The sequence below is a fragment of the Monodelphis domestica genome, chromosome 8 (genome assembly GCF_027887165.1).
Source record: "Monodelphis domestica isolate mMonDom1 chromosome 8, mMonDom1.pri, whole genome shotgun sequence".
NCBI classification, from domain to species: domain Eukaryota; kingdom Metazoa; phylum Chordata; class Mammalia; order Didelphimorphia; family Didelphidae; genus Monodelphis; species Monodelphis domestica.
Genome location: NC_077234.1, coordinates 94,898,873 through 94,921,263, shown reverse-complemented (window position 1 = coordinate 94,921,263; position 22,391 = coordinate 94,898,873). Strand labels below are relative to the sequence as shown.

General features: G+C 41.4%; 2 protein-coding genes across 9 annotated transcripts in view; both read right to left on the bottom strand.

Moving 5' to 3' along the window:
• Positions 1-15,289, bottom strand: part of TSC22D1 (TSC22 domain family member 1) — a 149,992-nt gene extending 134,703 nt beyond the window's left edge. For 7 of the 8 annotated variants that reach the window (XR_008914232.1, XR_008914230.1, XR_008914231.1 and 4 more), the window contains exon 1: positions 12,200-15,289. Coding sequence is in view for 5 of the 8 variants with exons in the window: in XM_056808443.1 (XP_056664421.1) it covers positions 12,200-15,084 (2,885 nt within the window). In the remaining 3 variants the exon portion in view is untranslated. The remainder of the gene's footprint in view (positions 1-12,199) is intronic. The other variant, XM_001363522.4, reaches the window with a different exon arrangement.
• On the bottom strand, positions 14,680-16,927 carry LOC103092524 (uncharacterized). The gene is made up of 3 exons (XM_007501636.3): positions 16,700-16,927; positions 15,887-16,646; positions 14,680-15,361 (listed from the first exon to the last, which is right to left on the bottom strand). Exons 1-3 carry the CDS (start codon positions 16,925-16,927, stop codon positions 15,312-15,314), a joined length of 1,038 nt encoding a protein of 345 aa, XP_007501698.2. The 3' UTR covers positions 14,680-15,311.
• Between the last annotated feature and the right edge of the window lie 5,464 nt (positions 16,928-22,391).

The following is a 22,391-nucleotide window of genomic DNA, read 5'->3' as shown; positions in this document are numbered from 1 at the left end:
CTGAAATCATAATGGAAATCAATGGGGAAATAATTCAGTATGCAAATTTTAGCTTTATGTAATTTTCAGGAATATCTCTGTATATAAGATCCTCCTTACCTAGTTTCTTGACTTGGCCTCTAATCACTAAACATGTCTACATGATACCAACATATCCAAATGAAAACTTGAAAAATGTAAGCAAATTCCTACTTGCTGCTAAATGTCTTGATATTTTAAACAGCTATTTGGCTTAAATATTCAATATTCATAACATCTACTACCAAAGATAAAAAATTATTGTGTATTTTTTAACTCAAATAATGCTTTTGTACCTCATGAATACTTAAGTCTTAAGCACTGAGATGTAGTGAGCAGAATGCTGCTGGTCAGAAAAATCTGGTCTGGAAGACTTTGAAAACTTGTCATATGTATGTATGCCTCTAGCCAAGTCATTAATTCTCTGGGCCTTAAGTTTCCTCAGCTGCAAAGTTAGGAGGTTGAATTCAATAATTTCTAATATCTCTTCTAGCTCTAAATCTATTATACTATTATAAGAATAATAAAGATAGAATAGTCATTCATTGGTAACACTATTTACATGTATACTTAAATGGCAAGCTATTCCCCCACCCCCACCCCCACCCCCAATCTAATATTGGAAGAGAAGCCTCATTTAAATGTTCAAGATCTCTTATTTTTAGCTTTCTCTTAAAAATTGGCATGGCAGCTGTAAGTTCACAAGCACAAAAAAAGTCTCCCTTTAAATTCTCATAGATTCATAGTTCTACAGCGAGAAGACTTCTCAAAGGCCAATAAATCCTATTCTCTCATTTTAGAAATAAACAATCCAACTTCAAACAGGCAGTTATAGTAAAGATGAGATTTGAACCCAGTTGCTCTGATTCCAGATCATGAACCATCTAGTCAACTTTCTCAAGCTGTTTGTGCAATACAAAAAAGATGCTTTATTGTTTAAAAGAAACAAAAACAAGTTTACACAATTCTGCATACACAAAAGTAAAAGTCTAAAGATAAAACATATTTTAGGTACATAATGTTACCACAAGAGAGTATCTTTAGAGATGTTAAATATATAAACACTAATAGTTGCATTTGGAATCAATGTTACTTTAAAATAATCTTCTTTTCCCACTACATGGTAAACAAAATAAGTGTTGGTTGCTATGACAGTACAAATTCAGTTTGTTCATAACTACAGTTCATAACTACAAGTTTTAATTGTCTTGCATACACTCCAAATTTTACAAAAATTACTTTTAACACAAAACAGAGTCCCACTCATTTTAAAGGTCCGCATTCGAACGGCCTTCAAATCATTCTTGTTAACAAAAGCTAGTGCACTTATAACTAAAACATTTGATCTTAAAATAAACTGCTACATAGGATGAGGATTTAAATGCACAATTGTCAGATTATTGATATTCCTTGCTCCCTATTAGAGCTCCTGGCAAGAAGACAGGGGAAAAGGCCAATTAAAAAGTATAAAATCCCTTCTCTGGAGCAAGCTCCTACTTAACCAAAATACCTTTATTTAAATGAACAATTATGAATCTTCAACGTCTTCTGAATTTGGATGTTACAATGTTCTTGTTATAAAGAAAAACATAAGAACAAACCATTTCAGAAAATTAGTTTTATGTTAATTCATGTTAATAATTTTTACATATATATATAACTAATAATATATATAGCATTGTGATTTCTTTTCAAATTCCTTATATAGATGAAACTCACCTTTTATAAACAGATTTAGTACTAAAAAGTTACAAGAATCAGTGTTGTCAAATGTATTTTATATATCCATATCTTCCTCCTTCCCCTTTTACACAGATGTTACTGCTTAAAACAGGGGCAGAAAAGTATGCAGTGACATTGTGCTAGCTATCTTAACCAGAGAATTTGATCTTTCTTCAGTGTTAAGTTATAAGCCAATATAGCATTGACTAATCGACATTAAAAGGTCATGGAATCATTTAAACATAATGATTTTACTTGAAATTTGTATGGGTCAAGTTCTTTGATTAGGCATAATGGAAAAAGCCCTAGATATGCTATCACTGGGTTGAAACCTGTACTACACTGACAGCCTTATTGTGCCTCAGATTCCCCAACTATAGAATGGGGAAATCTGACCTATATCTCCTACACAGGACTGTTATACAGATCTAATTAGATAATGTTTATAAAGTTCTTTGTAAAATCCTAAATACTATAGAAGATTAAGTAGAGACCTAGCTTGGTGATTTAATTGGCAAAGGAAATTCTGGGATGAGGAAATAGCCTCTAGTAATTCAGCCAACAAGCACCTTATTTATTAAAGCAGTGCTGAGAGATGAAGTGATTTCACCAGGACTACAGAGATTCAAGCCCAGCTCTTTTATACCATGTTGCTTTCCTAAAAGTCAACTATTACATCAGAACTTCTTTCTACATTGCTTATTTATTGAATGCTACCTACCTATTAAACCCAGAGAGTTAACGAAGGATAAAAAGTTGAAAGAATAATGGACTTTGATCCAGGACCTGGAGTTCTAGTCTCAGTTCTGTCACAACAGCTTGGCCATGGGCAAATCAGAACCTCCCTCTGGTCCTCAGTTTCTTAATCTATAAAATGAGTCTTTTAAATATCATATATAAAAATACTTCTACTAATACTCCATAGAATTTTCTCTATAAATAGAGCATGATCTTCAGCTGCCTCACCATTCTCTAGGACAAGGGTTCTTAATTTCTCTAGAGTCATAGACTCCTTTTCAGAACAACGTCCTTAAATATATAAAATACAGAAGATTACAAAGGAAATTATTTTGAAATGTTGCTATAAAGAATTTCTTTAACATTCACAGGCCTCAAGATCATCTAATGTAGGCGATAGAAGCAAACACTATCTAACTTCTAGGTTGAAAGTAGAATACCTATTTCCCAAACTCAACACCTCAATAAGCTTTGCATAACTAGTGACTCCCTCTGGAATGGATTCCTTCATTACCTCTATTGAATAAAAGTCATAACTTCCCTCCAACTTCAGTTCAAATGCCATGTTTTGTTGAAAGCCTTTCTGATCTCTCCTACTCTTTATACTATGAGTGCTCATCTACTTCACATTACTTTATATTGCTTATCTGTGTATATGATGTATCTGTCAACAAAATGTAAACTCTTTGCAGGAAAGAACTTTTATTTTTATCTTTATCACCAGTACCTAGCACAGAGACACATTAAGCAATTAATAAGCTTCTATTTAAGTAAACTGAAAACAAAATATCATGAAGACAAGGGGATCAATAAGCCCCTGGAGTTCCTCTCCATGCAGATAAAAATAACCAGGGCAAAGACAACAATCCTCAAGATATAATATTGTCTCTGAACAAGTAAATAGGTCATATTCCAGGGCAAATAAATAAGATTAGATTGACCAATCTTGGGTCTAGTACAAAAAAAAAGTGTGTGTGTGTGAGAGGGAGAGAGAGAAATCTAAAACGTTTTTAAAAAGCAAGATATTCGTTTCAGAGTTAGAAGGAAATCTCAGCAACTATCAGGTACATTTTGAGCCTGCATGGATTCATTAAGAACAAATCATTCCAGTCTAATCTCATTTCCTTTTTCAAGAGACTTACTAGACTATAACAGGAGAATGCCTTGGATTCACCAAGGAATTTGACAAAAAGGTGATATATAGTTAGGTGGGTTTAGAACTAGTTAAACAACAAGGCTCTAAGACAATTATTGAAACAATGTCAACTCAAGGAGAAGGTCTCCAGTTGAGCAATAGAGGGTTTACCCTTGGTCATACTGTTTTGACAATTTGTTTTGACAATGACTTGAGATAAATAACCATCAAATTAGTATATGGCAAGAAACAAGGACAAAAAACTAATAGATTAGATGGTGGACTTAAGGCTGAGACCAATCATAAGCAGCTCACAGAATCTAACCAAAACAACTACTGATGCCGCTCAGTCTAAGTCATACTAAACAAGAATCCTTTCTTCAACATATGCAAAAGTAGACATCCAGATTTTGCTTGAAAACCTTCAGTGAGAGAAAACTTACTATCTTCCATAGAAGCCCATTTCAATTTGGCTCTAATTGTTAGATGATGTTTCCTTACATCAGGCTTAAATTGTTGTTACTTTGAAAGCTAACTTTGCACTAAGGAGGCAAGGAGAACAAGTCTAATTTTTCCTCCTTCATTGTCAGTCCTTCAAATACTTGAAGACAGCTAACATATGCTTCTCTCCTCTATCCACTCTCCCCAAGGGCCAGCAGACTTCTCTTCTTCAGTTAAACTAGGTCGTCTTTCAACCAAGCCTCTAATGTAATCAAGACCCTTAAGTATTCAGACTGCCCTCATCTTGACACCCTCCAGTTTATTAATTTCCTTTCTAAAATATAGGACACAGAAATGAATGTCCAGCAGAGCTATCAACAACCCTATATCTAGATCAGCAGTTCTCAAAGTATGCTGGAAGACTGAAACTCTTTCAAGAGGTCTGCAAGGTCAAAATACTTTCATAATAATGGTAAGATGTTATTTAAAATACTCCTCCTTTTCCAACTGTAGATCTGTATAAGGCCAGATTTTTTCACAAACCTCAACCAAAACAACATCATTGTAACAGGTTGAATGCAGAAGATATGAGAATCTATTAGTCTTCCATTAGATCAGTCATTAAAGATTTTTGCAAAAATATATAAAATAATGCCACTCTTCTTAGCAAATTGTTTTGGAAAAGTTGCTTTTCATTTTAAAATTTTATTTAACATGTAATGGGTTTATTATTGCTATTTTAAAATTAATTTTATCAGATGTTAATTTCTAATATAGTAAATATTGTTAGACATAATCCACATAACTATGTAAATTGAATAATGTAAAGGGATCTCGAGACCATAATGTTTGAGAATTGCCAACCTAGATGATTTTCCTCTTAAAACAGTACAAAACTTAGTGAGCTTTCTTTGGGCTATAGCCTAACACTGTCAACTGGTTCTGAACTTGCAGCCACCAAAACTATTTTTTTTTCATAGTAACAGGGAATTATGTCTTCCCCCATCTTGATTAATCAAGTTGAATTTTTTAACCCAAGCTTAAGACTTTACATTAAAATTCTCTCTCAGATTCAGCCCAATATTCTAATCAGTTGTTTAAATATTGATTGTTAATCTATATCCTTTTCTCATCATGGTTTAAGGTTGACCTCTGTTATAGCTGAATCAAGCACCACTACAGGGCATCACAATCAGATCCACAGTTACTAACAGTGCATCAAATGGCCATAGTGTTTAAAAATTGCAGAGGCCCTTTGAGTCCATCAAACCCAACCTCTTCATTCTATACATAAGGAATCTTAAGCCAATTCTGAGTCACAAAATCATGAACAAGAATTAAGAGAAAATGAAATAGAACCCAACAGTTCCCCATATTTCAATGCTTCCCCTTACTTTCTGTTTTGAACTAGGGTTCTTTGAATCACAAACCAGCATTCTGTCTACTGAACCATGCTGCAAATTAGCAAAAACATTCCAAAAGTACAGAAGACTAGTCTAAAATGTATCTTACTGGCAATTCATCTTTCCAAATCAAAATTTGGTGTTAAATGCCAAATATTTTTATTTTTCCAACTTTATTCTTTTCCAGACCATCACAATTATAAAATAACCTCAAATGAGTAATTTAACTTCTCTACTTCTATTTCCTCGTGAATAAAATGAAGGGGCTGTAAAAAAATGAAACCTGAGTTCCATTACAATTCTAATAGTGTAGGTTTCTTGCAAAATCATCACTTTGGGAATTCCTGTCCTTATTCCAAGAATGCTACCTACTGAGGAACAACACAAGAAAATGCATATAACCGAGAGAACAATTTACACAATGACCACAATAATTTAAGGGGAAAAAAATTGAAAGACTCCAGAACTCTTAACCAAAGCAGTGATCAATCATGACTTCAAAAGACTGATGATGAAGTATACCTACTGTCCCCTTTTGGCAGAAAGTGATGTACTACAGTTACAGAATGAGGAATTTATTTTCATAGCCAATTTACTTTCACTTCATATTCTATCTATCAGTTAAAAGGGAAGATTTCCATAGGGGAACAGAGGAGAGTTTCTAGGTAGGGAACAAGGTAACAAAAAGAGCATCAAAAATGATTTTTTTTAAATACACATAAGAAAAAAGTTTCAGAAGGGGATACACACAAACAAGGCAATGTTGCAACTGCCACATTAACTATTTCAAAAACTTTGTAATAAGAGTTCATGATTTCATATATAATCCTTTTTGGTTTTTGTAAACTGAAATTTGTATTGAATGAATTAAAATTTTTTTTAAACCCTTACCTTCTGTCTTGGAGTCAATAATGTGTATTGACTCCAAGGCAGAAGAGTGGTAAGGGCTAGGCAATGGGGGTCAAGTGACTTGCCCAGGGTCACACAGCTGGGAAGTATCTGAGGCCAGATTTGAACCTAGGACGTCCCATCTCTAGGGCTGGTTCTCAATCTACTGAGCTACCCAGCTGCCCCCTAATGAATTAAATTTTTAAAAATCTATGTAACACATGAAACAGGGAAAAAAAAAACTGGCTGAAGGCTTCGTTGAAGGCCTTTGAATAGAGGTTAGATTGCCATTCATGTGAGATGTGGTATTGGGAATTCTTACCTAGTTACTAGTTAGACTGGCCATCTCTCTACTGTCTCCCTTCCAGGTCTGAGATTCTGTGATCACTTCATTTATGCCTTTTTTAAAAAATCCTAGCTTGATTACTGGATCACAAATTTAGAGCTAAAAAAGGACCCTAGATGCAATGAGGTGCAACCTAGAAGGTAATGAAGGCTCAGAGAGGTTAAGTGACCTACCAATGAGTGCCAGAAAATCTGAAACTAGGTGTTGTTGTCTCTAAGTAATGCACTCTCTCCATTCCTTCCTCATCCCACCTTCTTTACTCTGAATGGCTTTTTAACATTTTTCTAAAAATTGAATACATTCTCAGTGATCAAAAACTGGCCACTATGGAGGGTATTGAAAAGAATGTGCCACAAACTGAAAAAACAATTCCAAAAAGTAAGCTCCAAAAAAATGTTAAACAATATCAGCATCTCTGAAATAAGCACAGAAAGGAATGCTCATTTGGATGCTAAAATTCTGATACTAATCTTAAAAGTTATAGTTATCATCAGAATCATCACCCGGCACATACTTTACAGTCCCTTCAATGTCACACACTCCCTGAATAAAAATTTTAAAAGAAAAATTTAACAAATTATTACTGAAAATAAAGATAATTACAAAACACATTCTATGAACATGCTGATATGCATTACAAAGAACATGGATAGGCAGAATATATTTAAAGTTTCATATTTTAAGTTCTATTTCTAACTTGCCAGTTAATCACTCTAAGCAAAAAAATGCCTTAGAATATCTATAACTTTCTTCCCAAAATTCACTGTTTAAGGAAGATTTTAAGACAAAAAAAAATCAGGAAATGGCTAATTCGAATGCCATGCAAAACATTTAAACAAAAGCTACTAGCAACCAGACTTCATTACTCCATAATTAACTAGAATATGGAAAGTAAAACTGTGAGAAGGCAAGGATGACAGAGCAGCAGGAAAAAGGAGTCACTTCTGATTACAAAAAGATTAAGTCTTGGTGCAGGGTGGTGGTAGAGAACAAAAGGGAAAGTAGAGCTTCAGCTTTCAGGTACAGCAACATGACCTTTAGTATGACTGACTCTAGAAATATAAGAGGATGTTACCACTCCATTTTATTAAAGGAAAACACTGGATATGGTTTATTTCATTTTGACATGCAATTTCTTTGAGTATATTTATGTTTCTTACACATGCAACACAAAATTACACAATCATGTACTAATATACATGAACACTGTATTACTATGATAGTAATGCTTGACCGTAGTACCCTATATAAAATAATTCACATTTACATCAAAATTCTTTCTATGAGAAGACCATGAGAAGTAGTGCTAATATCATTCCCATTTTAAAGATGAAGAGATTAAATTATTTGCCTAAGATCAAATAGTCCCTTCTCACATGCCAAAACTAGCAACAAAAATGAATGAATGAAAAAACATTTATTAGGCACTCACACTCACATGCTGATCACCATAAGGAAGTCAAAAATAGCTTGCTGTTAGACAATTAAATAAAGTAGCTGGTAATCAGGAAAGGGAGGAAGTAGTACATCGATTCCTCAATTCTTTCATTCATTTAACATTCATTTATTGAGCACCTACTACACAAGAGGCATCAGACAGAACATGAAGACAAATTTAAAACAATCCCTGGCTTCTGAAAGTTTACAATCTGGGGAAATGAGAAAAAACACAACTATAATACAATGGAGAATGGAAAACAAACAGTACATGTTCCAACAAATCAAGTCCATTTTTGTACTGCTTAAGACACTATATGATTTAAATCAATCATGAATGTCTTGAAGCATTTGTTTAAAATGTGGTGGTAGTATTAAAATTTCTTAAATTAAAAAAGAATTGACCATGCACACAGCACATAAAAATTTAACAAAAAGTAGTAACACGCATTCAACTATTCTATGCTGGTGCCAGCTACTTCTCACAAACTCTGGAGAGTAGGGACCATACTTGCACCCGATTCCCTCTTCTTAATGCCAAGAACTTCCTAACACAATCTAGTGAGTGGTCTTCCACCTGCATCTATAGCTGGCTGAAAAAATAAAAAAAAAAAACCACTAGCTGCAGATAACTGGTTGATCATATAGAATACCATCAAAATTCAAGACCTATTTAAGGCATACCACTGTAGAAAATACTCAACAGTTATTCCCATTTAAAATGTTAGCAAAAAGAAAAATGCAATGTTGTCAACTACCATTTATAAAACTACAAAAGTCCACATTATATTTAGGATTTACTAAACATTCTAAACTAATACAGTTTAACCTTTTCCACTGCATTAAGAATGACTTAGGGGCAGAAGATGATCTTTTCAGGGCCTCTCCATGACTTCAAAAAAACGATTTTTGAACTCCCTCAAACCCATGTGCATATACACAAGTGCTACCACGTGCACACATATACAAGATTGTATAGCACTGCACATAATTTCCAGTGATAATCCTCAAGTCATCTGCCTCTAAAGACCCTTCCAGTGACCAATTCAACATTTCCCTGTCTAACTCCACATTCCTCCATCTGAGGGCTCTCTTACCACTACAAACTTATTTATATATTATGAGGTTTTTTCACCTTATATTTTTATCAATTTAACATACTCCCATGTGAGACCAAGCAAATCAGCACTAGCTTCCTACCACTGATCAAAATATAACAGAAACAAAGATGAGAAGAAACATGCAAAGAAATTGTTTTTAAAAGCCAAAAGATCATTCTTCTGGTTGTTCCAGTTCCCTTTTGGGCAAGTCTAGTCAACATACATCCCAACTATAGAGAAATGACAGAAACAAGTTGTAGCAATTTACTGTATACTAGATATGATGTCAACCTTGTCCACATCTAGTCCTCCTCCCTTCTGGACAAGGAGATATTTGGAAGTAAAACATTTTAGCTTTTTGTTTGGGAAGTGTGAAAAGGGAGTGGAACAAAGGGAGAGGAATTGGGAATTTTTTTTTTTAACCCTTACCTTCCACCCTAGAATCAATACTGGATATTGGTTCTAAGGCAGAAGAGCAGTAAGGACTAGACAATGGGGGTTAAGTGGCTTGCCCAGAGTCCACAGCTAGGAAGTATCTGAGGCCACAATTGAACCCAGGACCTCCCATCTCTGGGCCTGACTCTCAATCCACTGAGCCAGCCAGCTGCCCCCAGGAATTGGGAATTTTAGCAGTGACAATTCAAAGTTCAAAGGGCGTGTTCAAAGAGATAGCAATACATTAAAAAAAGGGGCCTGATCTGAAAAAATCCCAGTCAAATGAAATAACCCAGGAACAGAATCTCTTCTTCTACCAAAAGAAACATTTGCCTCCCCCCACTTCCCCAGTATCTCCTTTCTATGGCAACCAGACTTTTCCAGATTAAATGTCTTAAAATCATACTGTGCCTGCATTTCTACTCCTTTGCTACAATCAGAAAAAAGTGACCTCCACACTGATTTTTTTTTTGTGGTCCTAACACTGCATTTATATAGTCTCAATAGGCAGAATGTTTTGATAACAAATAAAAATGGTCATGTCTATCATTTGTCTGGTCCAGAAAACTTCAAAGATTTCCTCCACTACAGAGGAAGGGAAAAAAGAGGGCAAAACTCAATCTAAAATACTTGAGACCATAAAAGGTCATTAACAATCAGGATAAATTCATATGTAGAGTAAAAGTGTATGATTTTCATTTGCAAGTTCAATTCACTAATCTTGATTTCATTACTTTTGGACTATCACAAAATATAGCTAAAGAAGTTTGAAGATTGACTTCATATAAGTAAATTGTTACTACCTCTAAGGATTTGGAATACACTTAAGGCTAATAACTTTTTTGGGGTTGAAAACTAAACGAGAGTCCTAGATTATGGTAAAAATTATGGGTAAACTTAAAGGACTAACAATAATTATAATGGAATTGCCTCCACAAATACGACCTTTAAGGTTGCAGTTTTATTAGGCAAAAAGAGAAAATCCAATTATACAACTTCCATTCCCAAAATGTTAAAAGTTATTCCTAATTAGAAATGGAAACTAATAACATTTTTGACATTAAAAAAATTAGCACAAAGATATTTACCAACTATCTATGTATCTCTCATCTATATTTGGAACACCACCTTAAATGTAGCACGAGAACCTCACCTGGCCTTACTTTTCACTAGACTGCTGATTTTATCATCTTCTCAATTTGCCCAAATTAAAAGCTATGAGTATAAAAGAGTCATATAATATATCTCAATGGGCTTAAAGCCAAGTTGAAGTCACAAATGTCTTAAAAATTTAACTAACATGGATGGAACTCAAGTGGTAAGCTTCTTCAAAGGGTCAGTGCTATAGCCCCTTTCCCAGGATCTTATTCACAAATTCACAAATCCCTGCTATCCACAAATGGGAATTCCCTGAAAATCAATTCATATTTTCACCTACAGCAAAACTGTCAGGGAAGTTTCAGCTTTTTCACTTCAGCTAGTCTCAAATTTGATCCCATATCAACAATGTATGTGTACCATTACTAATCTATTTGAGAGGATATTTGTTTAAGAATATTACTTTAGGTTCTCTATTATTTTGTGTGTGTGGTGAAGGGAGCATGTGGAGGAAAAGAAGTATGAGGAAGGAATTCTTTGTCATCACATCTCCATACCTCTAGAGTTTCTATCAAACCCAATACCTTATTCTAAAATGGCTGCCATCATGGCCTACTCCTGGGCAAGGAAAAAAAAGAAGAATCTTAATGGAAATTAACATGAAGCAATATTACAAAAATTGTTAAAGTACATCTGATACTAAACAACAATTTATTTAAAATGTTAATATCTTGATAAAATATGCAGAAATAGCATGACAGTGTGAAAAATGTTTTCATTCCATTAACTACAAAAAGTTTGTTGTCAGTTGAAAATCAAAATGTTTAATTGTTATTTAGGTTCACAGAAGTACTAGAGCATTAGTAAACTTAACTCGGATTACATAACCTTTCCCAATAATCTCAATGTGGTAGCAATTGGTTAACACTATCTTCCACAGGCTATAAAATCAAATGCTTTAGAAAAGGTGGGGAGAGGGGATGATCTAGTTTTTCTAGCCCAAGGAAAAAATTTTGCCCCCATTACACAAGGAAATAACCAATGGGCTTCAATGACTTGAAAAAAGGTATTTACTAAAATGGAGATTAAAGGACTGAATTTTTCAAGAATTAAGCTCTATTCATTAGTTAGGGCTAATAAATTGTTTTAATAAGACAAACCAGTCACGTCCAACTTTACTAATCTCTAGTGGTGAATAATCCCAAACAACTGTGCTAAGAGTAATTAATGTTCACAAATATTAAACTTAAGACTTTATGGGTATTCTGAAACCATCAGTATTACTCATTCTAGAAAAAATACTATTAATCTGAAAATAACTTTAAAAATATAAGTTTACAGCTACTGAAAATGCTGCAACTACGTAAACTAAAAAGCTAGCTAAAAGATCAGCTGCCAATCTGCTATTCATCTCTGCAGACACAGGGTATGGTCTTACCTCTCATCCTCGCCATCAACGAGGGGTGTGGTCAATGGCAGCACCTTCAACGGGAAAAGGGAAGCCGAACCCGAAGCTGCCAGGGCGCCTCCACTGCCATCAGAGCCTGAGGCCAGGCCCCCACTGCTCTCCCCACTGAGAGTCTGAGGTCCGCCAACTAGCGAGTGTTCCACGGATTGCCTGGCTTCTTCACTTTGACTTCCAATGGACTGAGTTAGTGACTGTGTGGGGAACTGAGTAGAACTTAGAGGGATCTGCTGTGTCACAGGCAAATTTATGTTAGTTGCTACCAAGGGAGGCTGACTGACACTCTGAACCAAATTCCCATTCTGTATAGCTGAAGTTTGTGCTATGTTCTGAGGTGGACCCAAGTTTGTAGGAGCAGCTGATATTCCAGGGGGAACAGCTGATCCAACTTGATTTGCAGCAGGGACACTGCTGGCAGTAGGTAATGGGCTAACTGGAGGCAACTGCTGACTCGTTATTCCTTGAGCTATAGATTCTGCTCCTTGAACCTGGGGCTGCACAGTTACCAAGTTACTCTGAGGTGCAATGACCAGCTGTTGAGGAAGGCTGGAAGTACTGGCCTGAATTCCCTGAATGATCCCAGGCTGGGAAGGCGGAACCACCTGGGAAGGCGGAGTGGCGCTCTGCTGAACAAGAGAGGCTGTCACCTGGGTTGTGGCCGGTTGTATGTTCACTGGCTGACCAACATTCAGAACTTGACCACTGGCAGCTATGGGAGGCATCGCTGGTTGGCCATGTCCAAGAGGCTGGCTTGGCGCCCCTGCAGGTTGGGCCTGAACTGCTGTGGACTGCACGGAAGGCTGAATGCTCTGGGGCTGCCCAACTGGCATGGCTGGAGCAGCTCCCACTCCTGCAGAGTTTGGGGGAAGAGAGGGCACTGGCGTTTGCAGAACTTGTTGATGCTGAACATACTCTGGTATAGAGGCAGGGACAGGATTCTGACTTACTGACTGAACATGGCCTGGGGCCACCTGGGTGGCAACAGTCTGTTGCTGCTGTCCGTACTGTAACTGTGGTGGTGCTACAACAGGCAGAGGGGTCTGCACCAGAGGGGCTGATTGAGAATAGGACAAGTGGGGCTGGGCCAAGCTGGAAACAGGAGGCTGCTGGCCTAAGGGTGGGGGGACAGCCATGAGGTTAACTGGGGGTGACTGAAGGCCAGTGGCAGCACTTATACTGGCCTGTAGAGGAGGCTGACCTCCTTGCTTCTGCGGGGTATAATTCAGCTCTTGAGAATGCAACTGTACCGGGGCAATCTGTGACTGAGAAATACTCTGGGGCAAGCCCCCTGCTGACCCAGCCTGGGCACCAGCACTACTACTAAAATCCCCTGGCTGGGGGGCTGCCGGGACAGGGAGGCCTTGCTGCGGGACCACAGTAGGAGCCCCCATCTCTCCGCTGCCCACACTCTCCGTGTAGTGGCTTAATGTGCTCACGGTACTGCTAACGGAACTGCCACTAGTGCTCTCCCTCTCAGAAGCCCCTTCCACCGGGTTCTGTCTTACTGTCTCCACCACTTTGTTTACTGCTCCTCCTTCAGTGGCTGTTGCGGTATTTTCTTTTTCATAGAATTCTGTGCAAGTCCATCTCCCCTTTTTAAAGGGTTCAGAACTAGAATCTAATTTCACAACTCTAAACCTGGACGTGCCAGCTGCAGGGGGCTGCTGCTGAGCTGAACCAGCTGAACCCACAGCCATTGCGGTGGCCTGAGCAGGGGCGCTGCTCACAGAGGCGGTGGTCCCGTTGCCCATGCCACTGAGGATATTCACATTAACACTGCTGCCGGCCACAGGCAAGGCGCTCCCCCCAGAGGTACTGGGGATGGTACTGGAGGGGACATTCGCATTGCCAGGCATGCTGTTTGTCACATTAGGATTAACACTGCCCCCAGCAGAAACGTTCACATTGTTTATTGTACCAGTGCCAGCAATAGGATTTATGCCTAGACTGCCAGGGGTACTCGGATTGCGGACATTAGTCATTAGAGATGCAGGTGTGCCGGCTGCAGATGCAGCAGAAGGTGGTGCAGCTGGAAGCACGCTGTCGGAGCTCCCAGCTGTGGAGAGTTTCCTGGCTACGGGGCTTGGGGGGGGCCCTCCGGAGGCTGCAGCGCTGACCACACCGGCATGGGACGGGTGGTGGTGGCCGTGGTGCAGGTGGTGGCCATGGTGGTGGTGGTGGTGATGGAGATGGTGTGGATGGGCGCTGCCATTGATCACGACGTTCTGGGGGGGGTGGTGAGGTAAATGATGCTGCGGAAGGTGGGGCTGGTTGGGAGAGACCGCCCCGGGCGTCTCGGCTTCCTGGAAGTTGTTCAGAGTCTCCTCGGAGGAGCTCCGTTCAGGTTCCCCCAAGTCGGTGGCCCTGGAGAGTGACACATCCAGGATCTCGGAGGAGGACAGGTCCTCCGTGTGGGACTCGTCCAGGTCATCGTAGCTCTCGGTGTCCTCTGCTATGCTGTTGTTGGAGCTGATGCTGGCAGAGATCTGAGCCGGTGTCACGCTCGTGATCTGGAAGCCGCTCTTCTTCTTCATCTGTGCCCCGCCGGGCGGTGCGGGGAGCGAAGGGGCCTGCGAGAGGAGGTGGAGGCTCTGCGGGGGCGGCGGCGGCGCCGGCCCCCCGGCCGCCGCCCCGGGAAGCGATGCCTCCCGCGCGTAGTCCTCGGTCGGGGCGGCGTGGCTGCCCACGCCGGGGCCCGCGGCGCTCAAGGGGGCTGAGCCGCCGCTGCCGCCGCCGCCGCCGCCGCTGCTGCTGCTGCTGCCCCTTCGAGGGACCGCGGCTGGGTGCGCCATCTTCCGAGCCCCAAGGTCTGCGGCGGCGGCGGCGGCGGCAGCCGTGGCCTCGGGCGGCTGGTGCATTGTGTCTGCGCCCCGCACAGGGATCTTTGTGTTCACGGCGCAAGAGCCTGAGGCACGGTCCCCGCTCCTCCTCCTTCGCTGCGGCCGCCGCCGGGGCCTTCGGGCTCAGCAAGGGGGATGAATGAGAGTGAACAAGGCAAAAATGGGGGAAGGGGTGACACTATCAGTCCTCGGCCATTCACTTTTCCTTCTGGTCCTCTCCACCCCCTTTTATACAGTCCGCTTCACTAGGGGAGGAGGGGGTGGGGGGGGGAGATAGAGGAAGGAGGCAGGCAGACTGAAGAAGAGGGGAGGGGGGAGAGAGAGAAATGCCCACGTTATCCGGCCAACTTGGAAACCACCACTACCACCGCCACCACCACCACCACCACCGCCGCCGCCCCCTCCTGCTGCTGCTGCAGCAGCAACACTCTCCACTGCGTCCCCCCCCCCCCCGCCCCAGCACGGACCTCCCCCTCCCCCTCCCCAACTCCTTCCTCACCGCCCCCCCCCGCCCCAACCCTAAAGAGCTGCCCCAGGAAAGGCACGCCCGGGGGCCAAGCCGGTGCAGCTAAAAGCCCGGCGTCTTCGCCTCCCCCTCCCCCCTCCCCCACCCCTCGGATCGAGGCTGCTGCGGGAGGCACCGCAGCCGCCGCTGCTCAAGCGAAGACCCCGAGGCTTCGAAGGCACCAGACCTGGAGCCGACCGGCCGGCCGGGGCCGGGAAGGAAGGAGAGATCGAGGGGGGCGGCGGCTGCAGCTGCTGCTGCAGCCCGGGGGGAGGCCGGTAAGGGGGGAGGGGGAGTGGAGGGGGAAATACGTACGATCCTCGCACCCAGTCGGGGGGCGGCGGCGGCGACGGTGGCAGGAACAGCGGTGGCCGGGCGGGCGGGGGCGGGGGCAGCAGCGGCTGTGAGAGCCCAGGGACCGCTCCATCACTGGCAGCCGCGGAACCCCAACATCTTCCTCCCTCCGGGATGGCGGAGGGCTGCGGGCGCAACCCGGCGGCACACAGTCCTCGGCCCTCGGGGAGGAAGAAGAAGAGGCAGGCAGGCAGGTCCTCCCGGCGCCGGGGCAGCAGCCAGGGGGCGTGAGGTTCTTCTCCGCGGCGGCTTCGCCGGGGCCGGGGCTCCCGACGGACGGACAGGCGCCTCTCAATGGAGCAGGAGGAGGGGGCGGCTGGGGGAAGGGGAGGAGGGATCGCGGACAGGGGAAAAGGTGTCGGGTGCGCCGGGGAGGGGGGTTGGGGAGGGGGCGGCTGGGGGGGGTTGTTAAGAGTACTCTCCTCCGGCTGCCCCGGCTACGCCGTCTCCCCGACTGTCTCTCACGGCATTGGCAGAAGAGGGACGGGCTCCCGAGCCCGGGCGCAGAAGAAGGAGGAGCGTCCGGCGGTAAGAAGAGGAGGAGGAGGAGGCAGCGGCGGCCGGGGGAGGGGGCCAGGGAAGATGGCGTCTGCGCAGGCGCTCTGGCACCGCAGACATAAAGCCTCGCCTGGCGGGGAGAAGGGGCGGGGCTGGGCGGAGATGGAGAGGCGGCGTTCGGGGACCCGCCGCCGTCGCTGAGCTCGGGTGCCCTGGACGGAAACTACCGAAGTCTGGAGTCGGGTGCCCAGGCGCCGGCGCGGTGGGGGCGGGGACTTCTAGATCGGGGAGCGAATCCGGGGTGGACAGCGTGATGTTGCCAGTATGGGGTGGGGTGGGGCATGAAAAGAGAGAGACGGGCGCGGGCGCGAGCGGGTGAGGTGTGTCCTCGCTCCCTTTGCGCTTGGGGCGTGTGAGCGCGTGCACGTGCCCCGAAGCCGGGGGAGGGGGGAGGGGCGCCCTCTGCAGTGCCGGGGGGAGGGGAGGGGCGGGCCGCGGGGCCATGTGCCTAAAGCGGGCCCTGGTAGAATGGGACTTTTCTCCACTGTGCCGCGCGGCGCAGCGGGCGCATCACGAGCATAGCTTCCCAGGAGTCCCTCGCCACTACATGAGTCAGACTTTTCTCCCTCCTCTGTCACCTTCTCAGGTCTCCCCCATGCCGAGGATGCCCACGCCCGTCAGTCTTCCCTGTCTGCGTTTCCCCCAACTCCCGTCCTCCTCTTCGCCCGGGAATGACGGGCGACACCTGGCCTCCGAGCTCCCGCCAAGGGAAGGGTTCCCCTTTGTGTGGCGGCCTGGACCACACCGCTACCGCCTCCCATGCGGCTTCTTTCCGGGGGCGGGAAGGGGGGTGCCCGGGACCCTTCAGGAGACCAATTCGCCGTTTCCCGCGGCCCCCCTGAGCTAAGGGCGGGGCGACCCCGGGAGATGGACTAACACAGGTAGAGCCAGGGTGGCTGCGGGACCGGGCCAGAACTGAGGGATGATCATTAGCTTGGCAGCCTAGTGCTAATAGCTATCTTATGTGCATCTCTAGGGCTTCAAAGCTTGCAAAGCATTTTACAACTGCCTCATCAGCATCAAACAAAATCCTCTAGCAGTCAGCCAGGGGATCATTTAAGATCCAGCAACACAGAAAGCATGGGCAAGGGAGGGGAAGTTGGAAACTCGGTGAACCTTTGCATCCTGACTACAGTGGGAGGACTTAAGGTTAAGGACCAAAATGTATACGGTAAAGCAAAGGACACCCTGAGCTGTTTGAGAGTTAGGAAACTGTGCTTCCAGAAGTTCTAGTTAGAAAACCTGCAAGATTTATTTCCTTAGTCTAAAAAGCTAGCCGTCTCGGCCATCTGGGTACTTGGAAACTAGTTTCTCAGACAGCACATGCCAAGGATGTCCTCGGGTATAAATGTTAAGGATCCAAACAAAAGTATTCTTAGTTTTAGAATCTACTTCCTTTTCTGGGCCAGAAAATCCAGAACTATATGACCTATTGAGAGAAAGCATTTACTAAATTACTTAGTAACTGGGAAGCTAAGATCATATGGGAGTTGGAGAGGTTGTCTGTGGGAGCCTGAAAAACATGGTCTCAGATTGAAAGACAGATTTGGGAAGGAGACTTCCAAGTCAACTTCTCTAAACCTCAGTTCCCTTTTAGATGATTTTTAGGTGAGGTAAGAATATAACTCCTTTGCAATAGTCCTATTTAAGAAGTATAACTTGAAATGTACTGGCCTTTGAGTTCAATTATATTTTGAGATGTATTTTCTTGACTGACTTTTGTCAGTTTCTCTATTCCATTCCTTTCTCTTTATTCTTTTGTTGAATATTCAATTTAAACATAGACCAAATGGAAATATCACATGAATACAAGATTGTATTTCTATATTCCCTATCTATGACTCGGTATATTTTTACTTTAAAAAAAGAAAAAAGCTCATCTTTTTTTTTCATATCAAAAGCTTTGCAAATGATACTCCTGGTTAATGGTCTTGCTATCAATTTTTGAAATGCAAATTATGTTTTTTCAACAGTTTTCAAGTGGGAAATGGAAACTATCTTAACTGATTGAAACTTCTAATGGAATGTGGATAGGCAAAATAGTTTCTCTAGGGCTGGAGAGAGAAAATCCTCAAGCAGTCACAAAATACTGACAGGGCTGTTTTATATGTTATTCAAAAACAGAACAGTTTCACAGCACCTAGGAGCCCTCTTAACACCAAACTAGTATTTGGTGTGAGACAAAAAAAAAGTTGACAAAAAGACTAAAGTATTAAATTATAACTGAAAGTTGTACTAACAAAGGAACCAGTACCATTTTTAAAATTGGTTTTCAAACTTCAAAGCATGGAAGTCTTGGGTTCCACAAAGCAAAAAGAACTGTCCAAAAAGTGGAATAGGTTGTTTATAGATAGGTAGACTGGATCTAAAACCAGGATTGCATGGACAACTTGTAGCAGGAATTCACATTTAGTTATGAGTAAGTCTAAAGGCTTCTAAGGTCCCTTTCCAACTGACTCACTCTGGTTCTGATAGTGACTTCTTGTGCTTCCTTAAAATATTGTCTATAAGCTAGGCTCCCAAGACTCGAGGTTTCAGGACGATAACTTTAAAAAGATTTACAGTATCATACACAAATATGCCTATGTTTTCCAGTTATCATTATTGTGCCTATGAATAATAAGGCCTTCGAAAGGAGAGAAACAACCAATCAGCTTATAGAAAACAATGCTTATATTTCTAGGCTTTTATGTTAAATGTTGGTTTCTTAGAAATAATGTTAACATTTAACTTTTTTTTATCATGAATGTCTTTTTTTTTTCAGGGACTTTCATTTCTAGTCTTGTTTTGAAGTATTTGTAATAAAAATTAAAATAAAAAATTGAATCTAAAAACAGGGTCATTTTGTGGAATTATGCCTTTTGAAAAGGAAAAACTCTAGTTCAAGTGATTGATCTATAGTAGCTACCTTTCTACTATATGAAAAATTAATCTTTATTTAGACCAGTTAGAGCAAGTGTTATCATTATTTTTTAGATGAGGAAAGAGAACCCTACATGGGAGTCATATGACCTCATTTAACATCATATGACTATCCAGGATGTGTGACTCCCCAGTTCATATACTGCCTCTGATCAATTACAGCTTCAGTTTTTGCTTTATCACAAGGCCATTCAAAAAAAAATCCCTAGGTGTCAAAGTGTGAGGTCACTTACAAGAAGAAAATGGGATATTTTGTAGTATTAAAAATAAGCTAGTATATGATAATAACCAAATAGAAATTTTTTTTTTATCTAGAACGTCTGCTAATGCAAGGATAGATATCTATTTTATATACTATGGACTTTTAAACATTATTTTACTTGGTTAATTTCAAACATTATTTCTTGGATACAAATAATTTTCTTTTCCTCCTTCCCCTCCTGCCACCCCTCCCATAGCCAATGCGGGATTCCACTTGTGTCCTTCATCCAAACGGATTTCCATGTTGTTTGTATTTGCACTAGGATGTTCATTTAGAGTCTACTTCCCCAATCATATCACCTCGGCCCCTGTAGTCAAGCAGTTGCCTTTCCTTGGTGTTTTTACTCCCACGGTTTTTCCTCTGTGTGTGGATAGTGTTTTTTCTCATAGACCCTGGCAGATTTTTCAGGGACATTGCATTGACACTAATGGAGAAGTCTATTGCTTTCGATTGTACCACAATGTATCAGTTTCTGTGTACAATGTTCTCCTGGTTCTACTCCTTTCGCTATGCATCAATTCCTGGAGGTTGTTCCACTCCCCGTGGAATTCCTCCACTTTATCATGCCTTTGAGCACAATAGTATTCCATCACCAACATATACCACAATTTGTTCAGCCATTCCCCAATTGAAGGGCATCCCCTCATTTTCCAATTTTTTACCACCACAAAGAGTGCAGCTATGAATATTTTTGTGCAAGTCTTTTTCCTTATTATCTCTTTGGGGTACAAACCCAGCAGTACTATTGCTGGATCAAAGGGCAGACATTCTTTTATAGCTCTTTGGGCACTTTGCCACATCCCCTCCAACATTCATTACTTTCTTTTGCTGTCATGTTAATCAATCTGTTAGGTGTGAGGTGATACCTCAGAGTTGTTTTGATTTGCATCTCTCTGATTATGAGAGATTTAGAGCACTTTTTCATGTGCTTATTAATAGTTTTGATTTCTTTATCTGAAAATTACCTATTCATGTGCCTTGCCCATTTATCAATTGGGGAATGGCTTGATTTTTTGTACAACTGGTTTAGCTCTTTATAAATTTGAGTAATTAGACCTTTGTCAGGGTTTTTTTTATGAAGATTTTTTTCCCCAATTTGTTGCTTCTCTTCTAATTTTGGTTGCATTGGTTTTGTTTGCACAGAAACTTTTTAATTTAATGTAGTCAAAATTATTTTATATTTTGTGACTCTTTCTAAGTCTTGCTTGGTTTTAAAATCTTTCCCTTCCTAAAGGTCTGACATGTATATTATTCTGTGTTCACCTAATTTATTTATGGTTTCCTTCTTTACATTCAAGTCGTTCACCCAGTCTAAGTTTATTTTGGTGTGGGGTGTGAGATGTTGATCCAAACCTAATATCTCCCACACTGTCTTCCAATTTCCCCAGTAGTTTTTATCAAATAGTGGATTTTTGTCCCAAAAGCTGGGATCTTTGGGTTTGTCATAGACTGTCTTGCTTGAGGTCACTTTCCCCAAGACTATTCCACTGATCCTCCTTTCTGTCTCTTAGCCAGTACCAAATTGTTTTGATGACCGCTGCTTTATAATATAGTCTGAGATCTGGGACTGCAAGACCCCCTTCCTTTATATTTTTTTTCATTATTTCCCTGGATATCCTTGATCTTTTGTTCTTCTAAATGAATTTTGTTATGGTATTTTCTAATTCAGTAAAAAAGTTTTTTGGAAGTTCAATGGGTATGGCACTAAATAGATAAGTTTGGGTCAGATGGTCATTTTTATTATGTTAGTTCATCCTATCTATGAGCAATCAATGTTTTTCCAATTGTTTAGATCTAGTTTTAATTGTGTGGAGAGTATTTTGTAGTTGTGTTCATATAGTTCCTGTGTTTGTCTCGGCAGATAGATTCCTGAGTATTTTATTTTGTCTCGGGTGACTTTAAATGGAATTTCTCTTTCTAATTCTTGCTGCTGAACTGGGTTGGAGATATATAGAAATGCTGATGACTTATGTGGGTTTATTTTGTATCCTGCAACTTTGCTGAAGTTGTTAATTATTTCGATTAGCTTTTTTGGTTGATTCCCTAGGATTCTTTAAGTAAATCATCATATCATCCGCAAAGAGTGACAGCTTGGTCTCCTCATTGCCAATTTTAATACCTTCAATCTCTTTTTCTTCTCCAATTGCTACTGCTGGCGTTTCTAGTACAATGTTGAATAATAAAGGTGATAATGGGCATCCTTGTTTCACTCCTGATCTTATTGGGAATGCATCTAGTTTATCCACATTGCAGATGATATCAGCTGATGGTTTTACTGTTTATTATTTTTAGGAAAGACCCTTCTATTCCTATACTTTCTAGTGTTTTCAATAGGAATGAGAATTGTATTTTAGCAAAAGCTTTTTCTGCATCTATTTAGATAATCATGTGATTTTTGTTGGTTTGCTTGTTGATGTGGTCAATTATGTGGATGATTTTCCTGATATTGAACCATCCTTGCATTCCTGGTATAAATCCCACCTCATCATAGTGAATAACCTTCCTGATGACTTGCTGGCGTCTTTTTGCTAGTATCCTGTTTAAGATTTTTGCTTCTATATTCATTAAGGACATTGGTCTATAGTTTTCTTTCTCCATTTTTGGCCTGCCTGGCTTTGGGATCAGTACCATAGTTGTGTCATAAAATGAATTTGGTAGAATTCCCTCTTTGCTTATTATGTCAGATAGTTTGTATAGTATTGGAATTAGCTATTCTTTGAATGT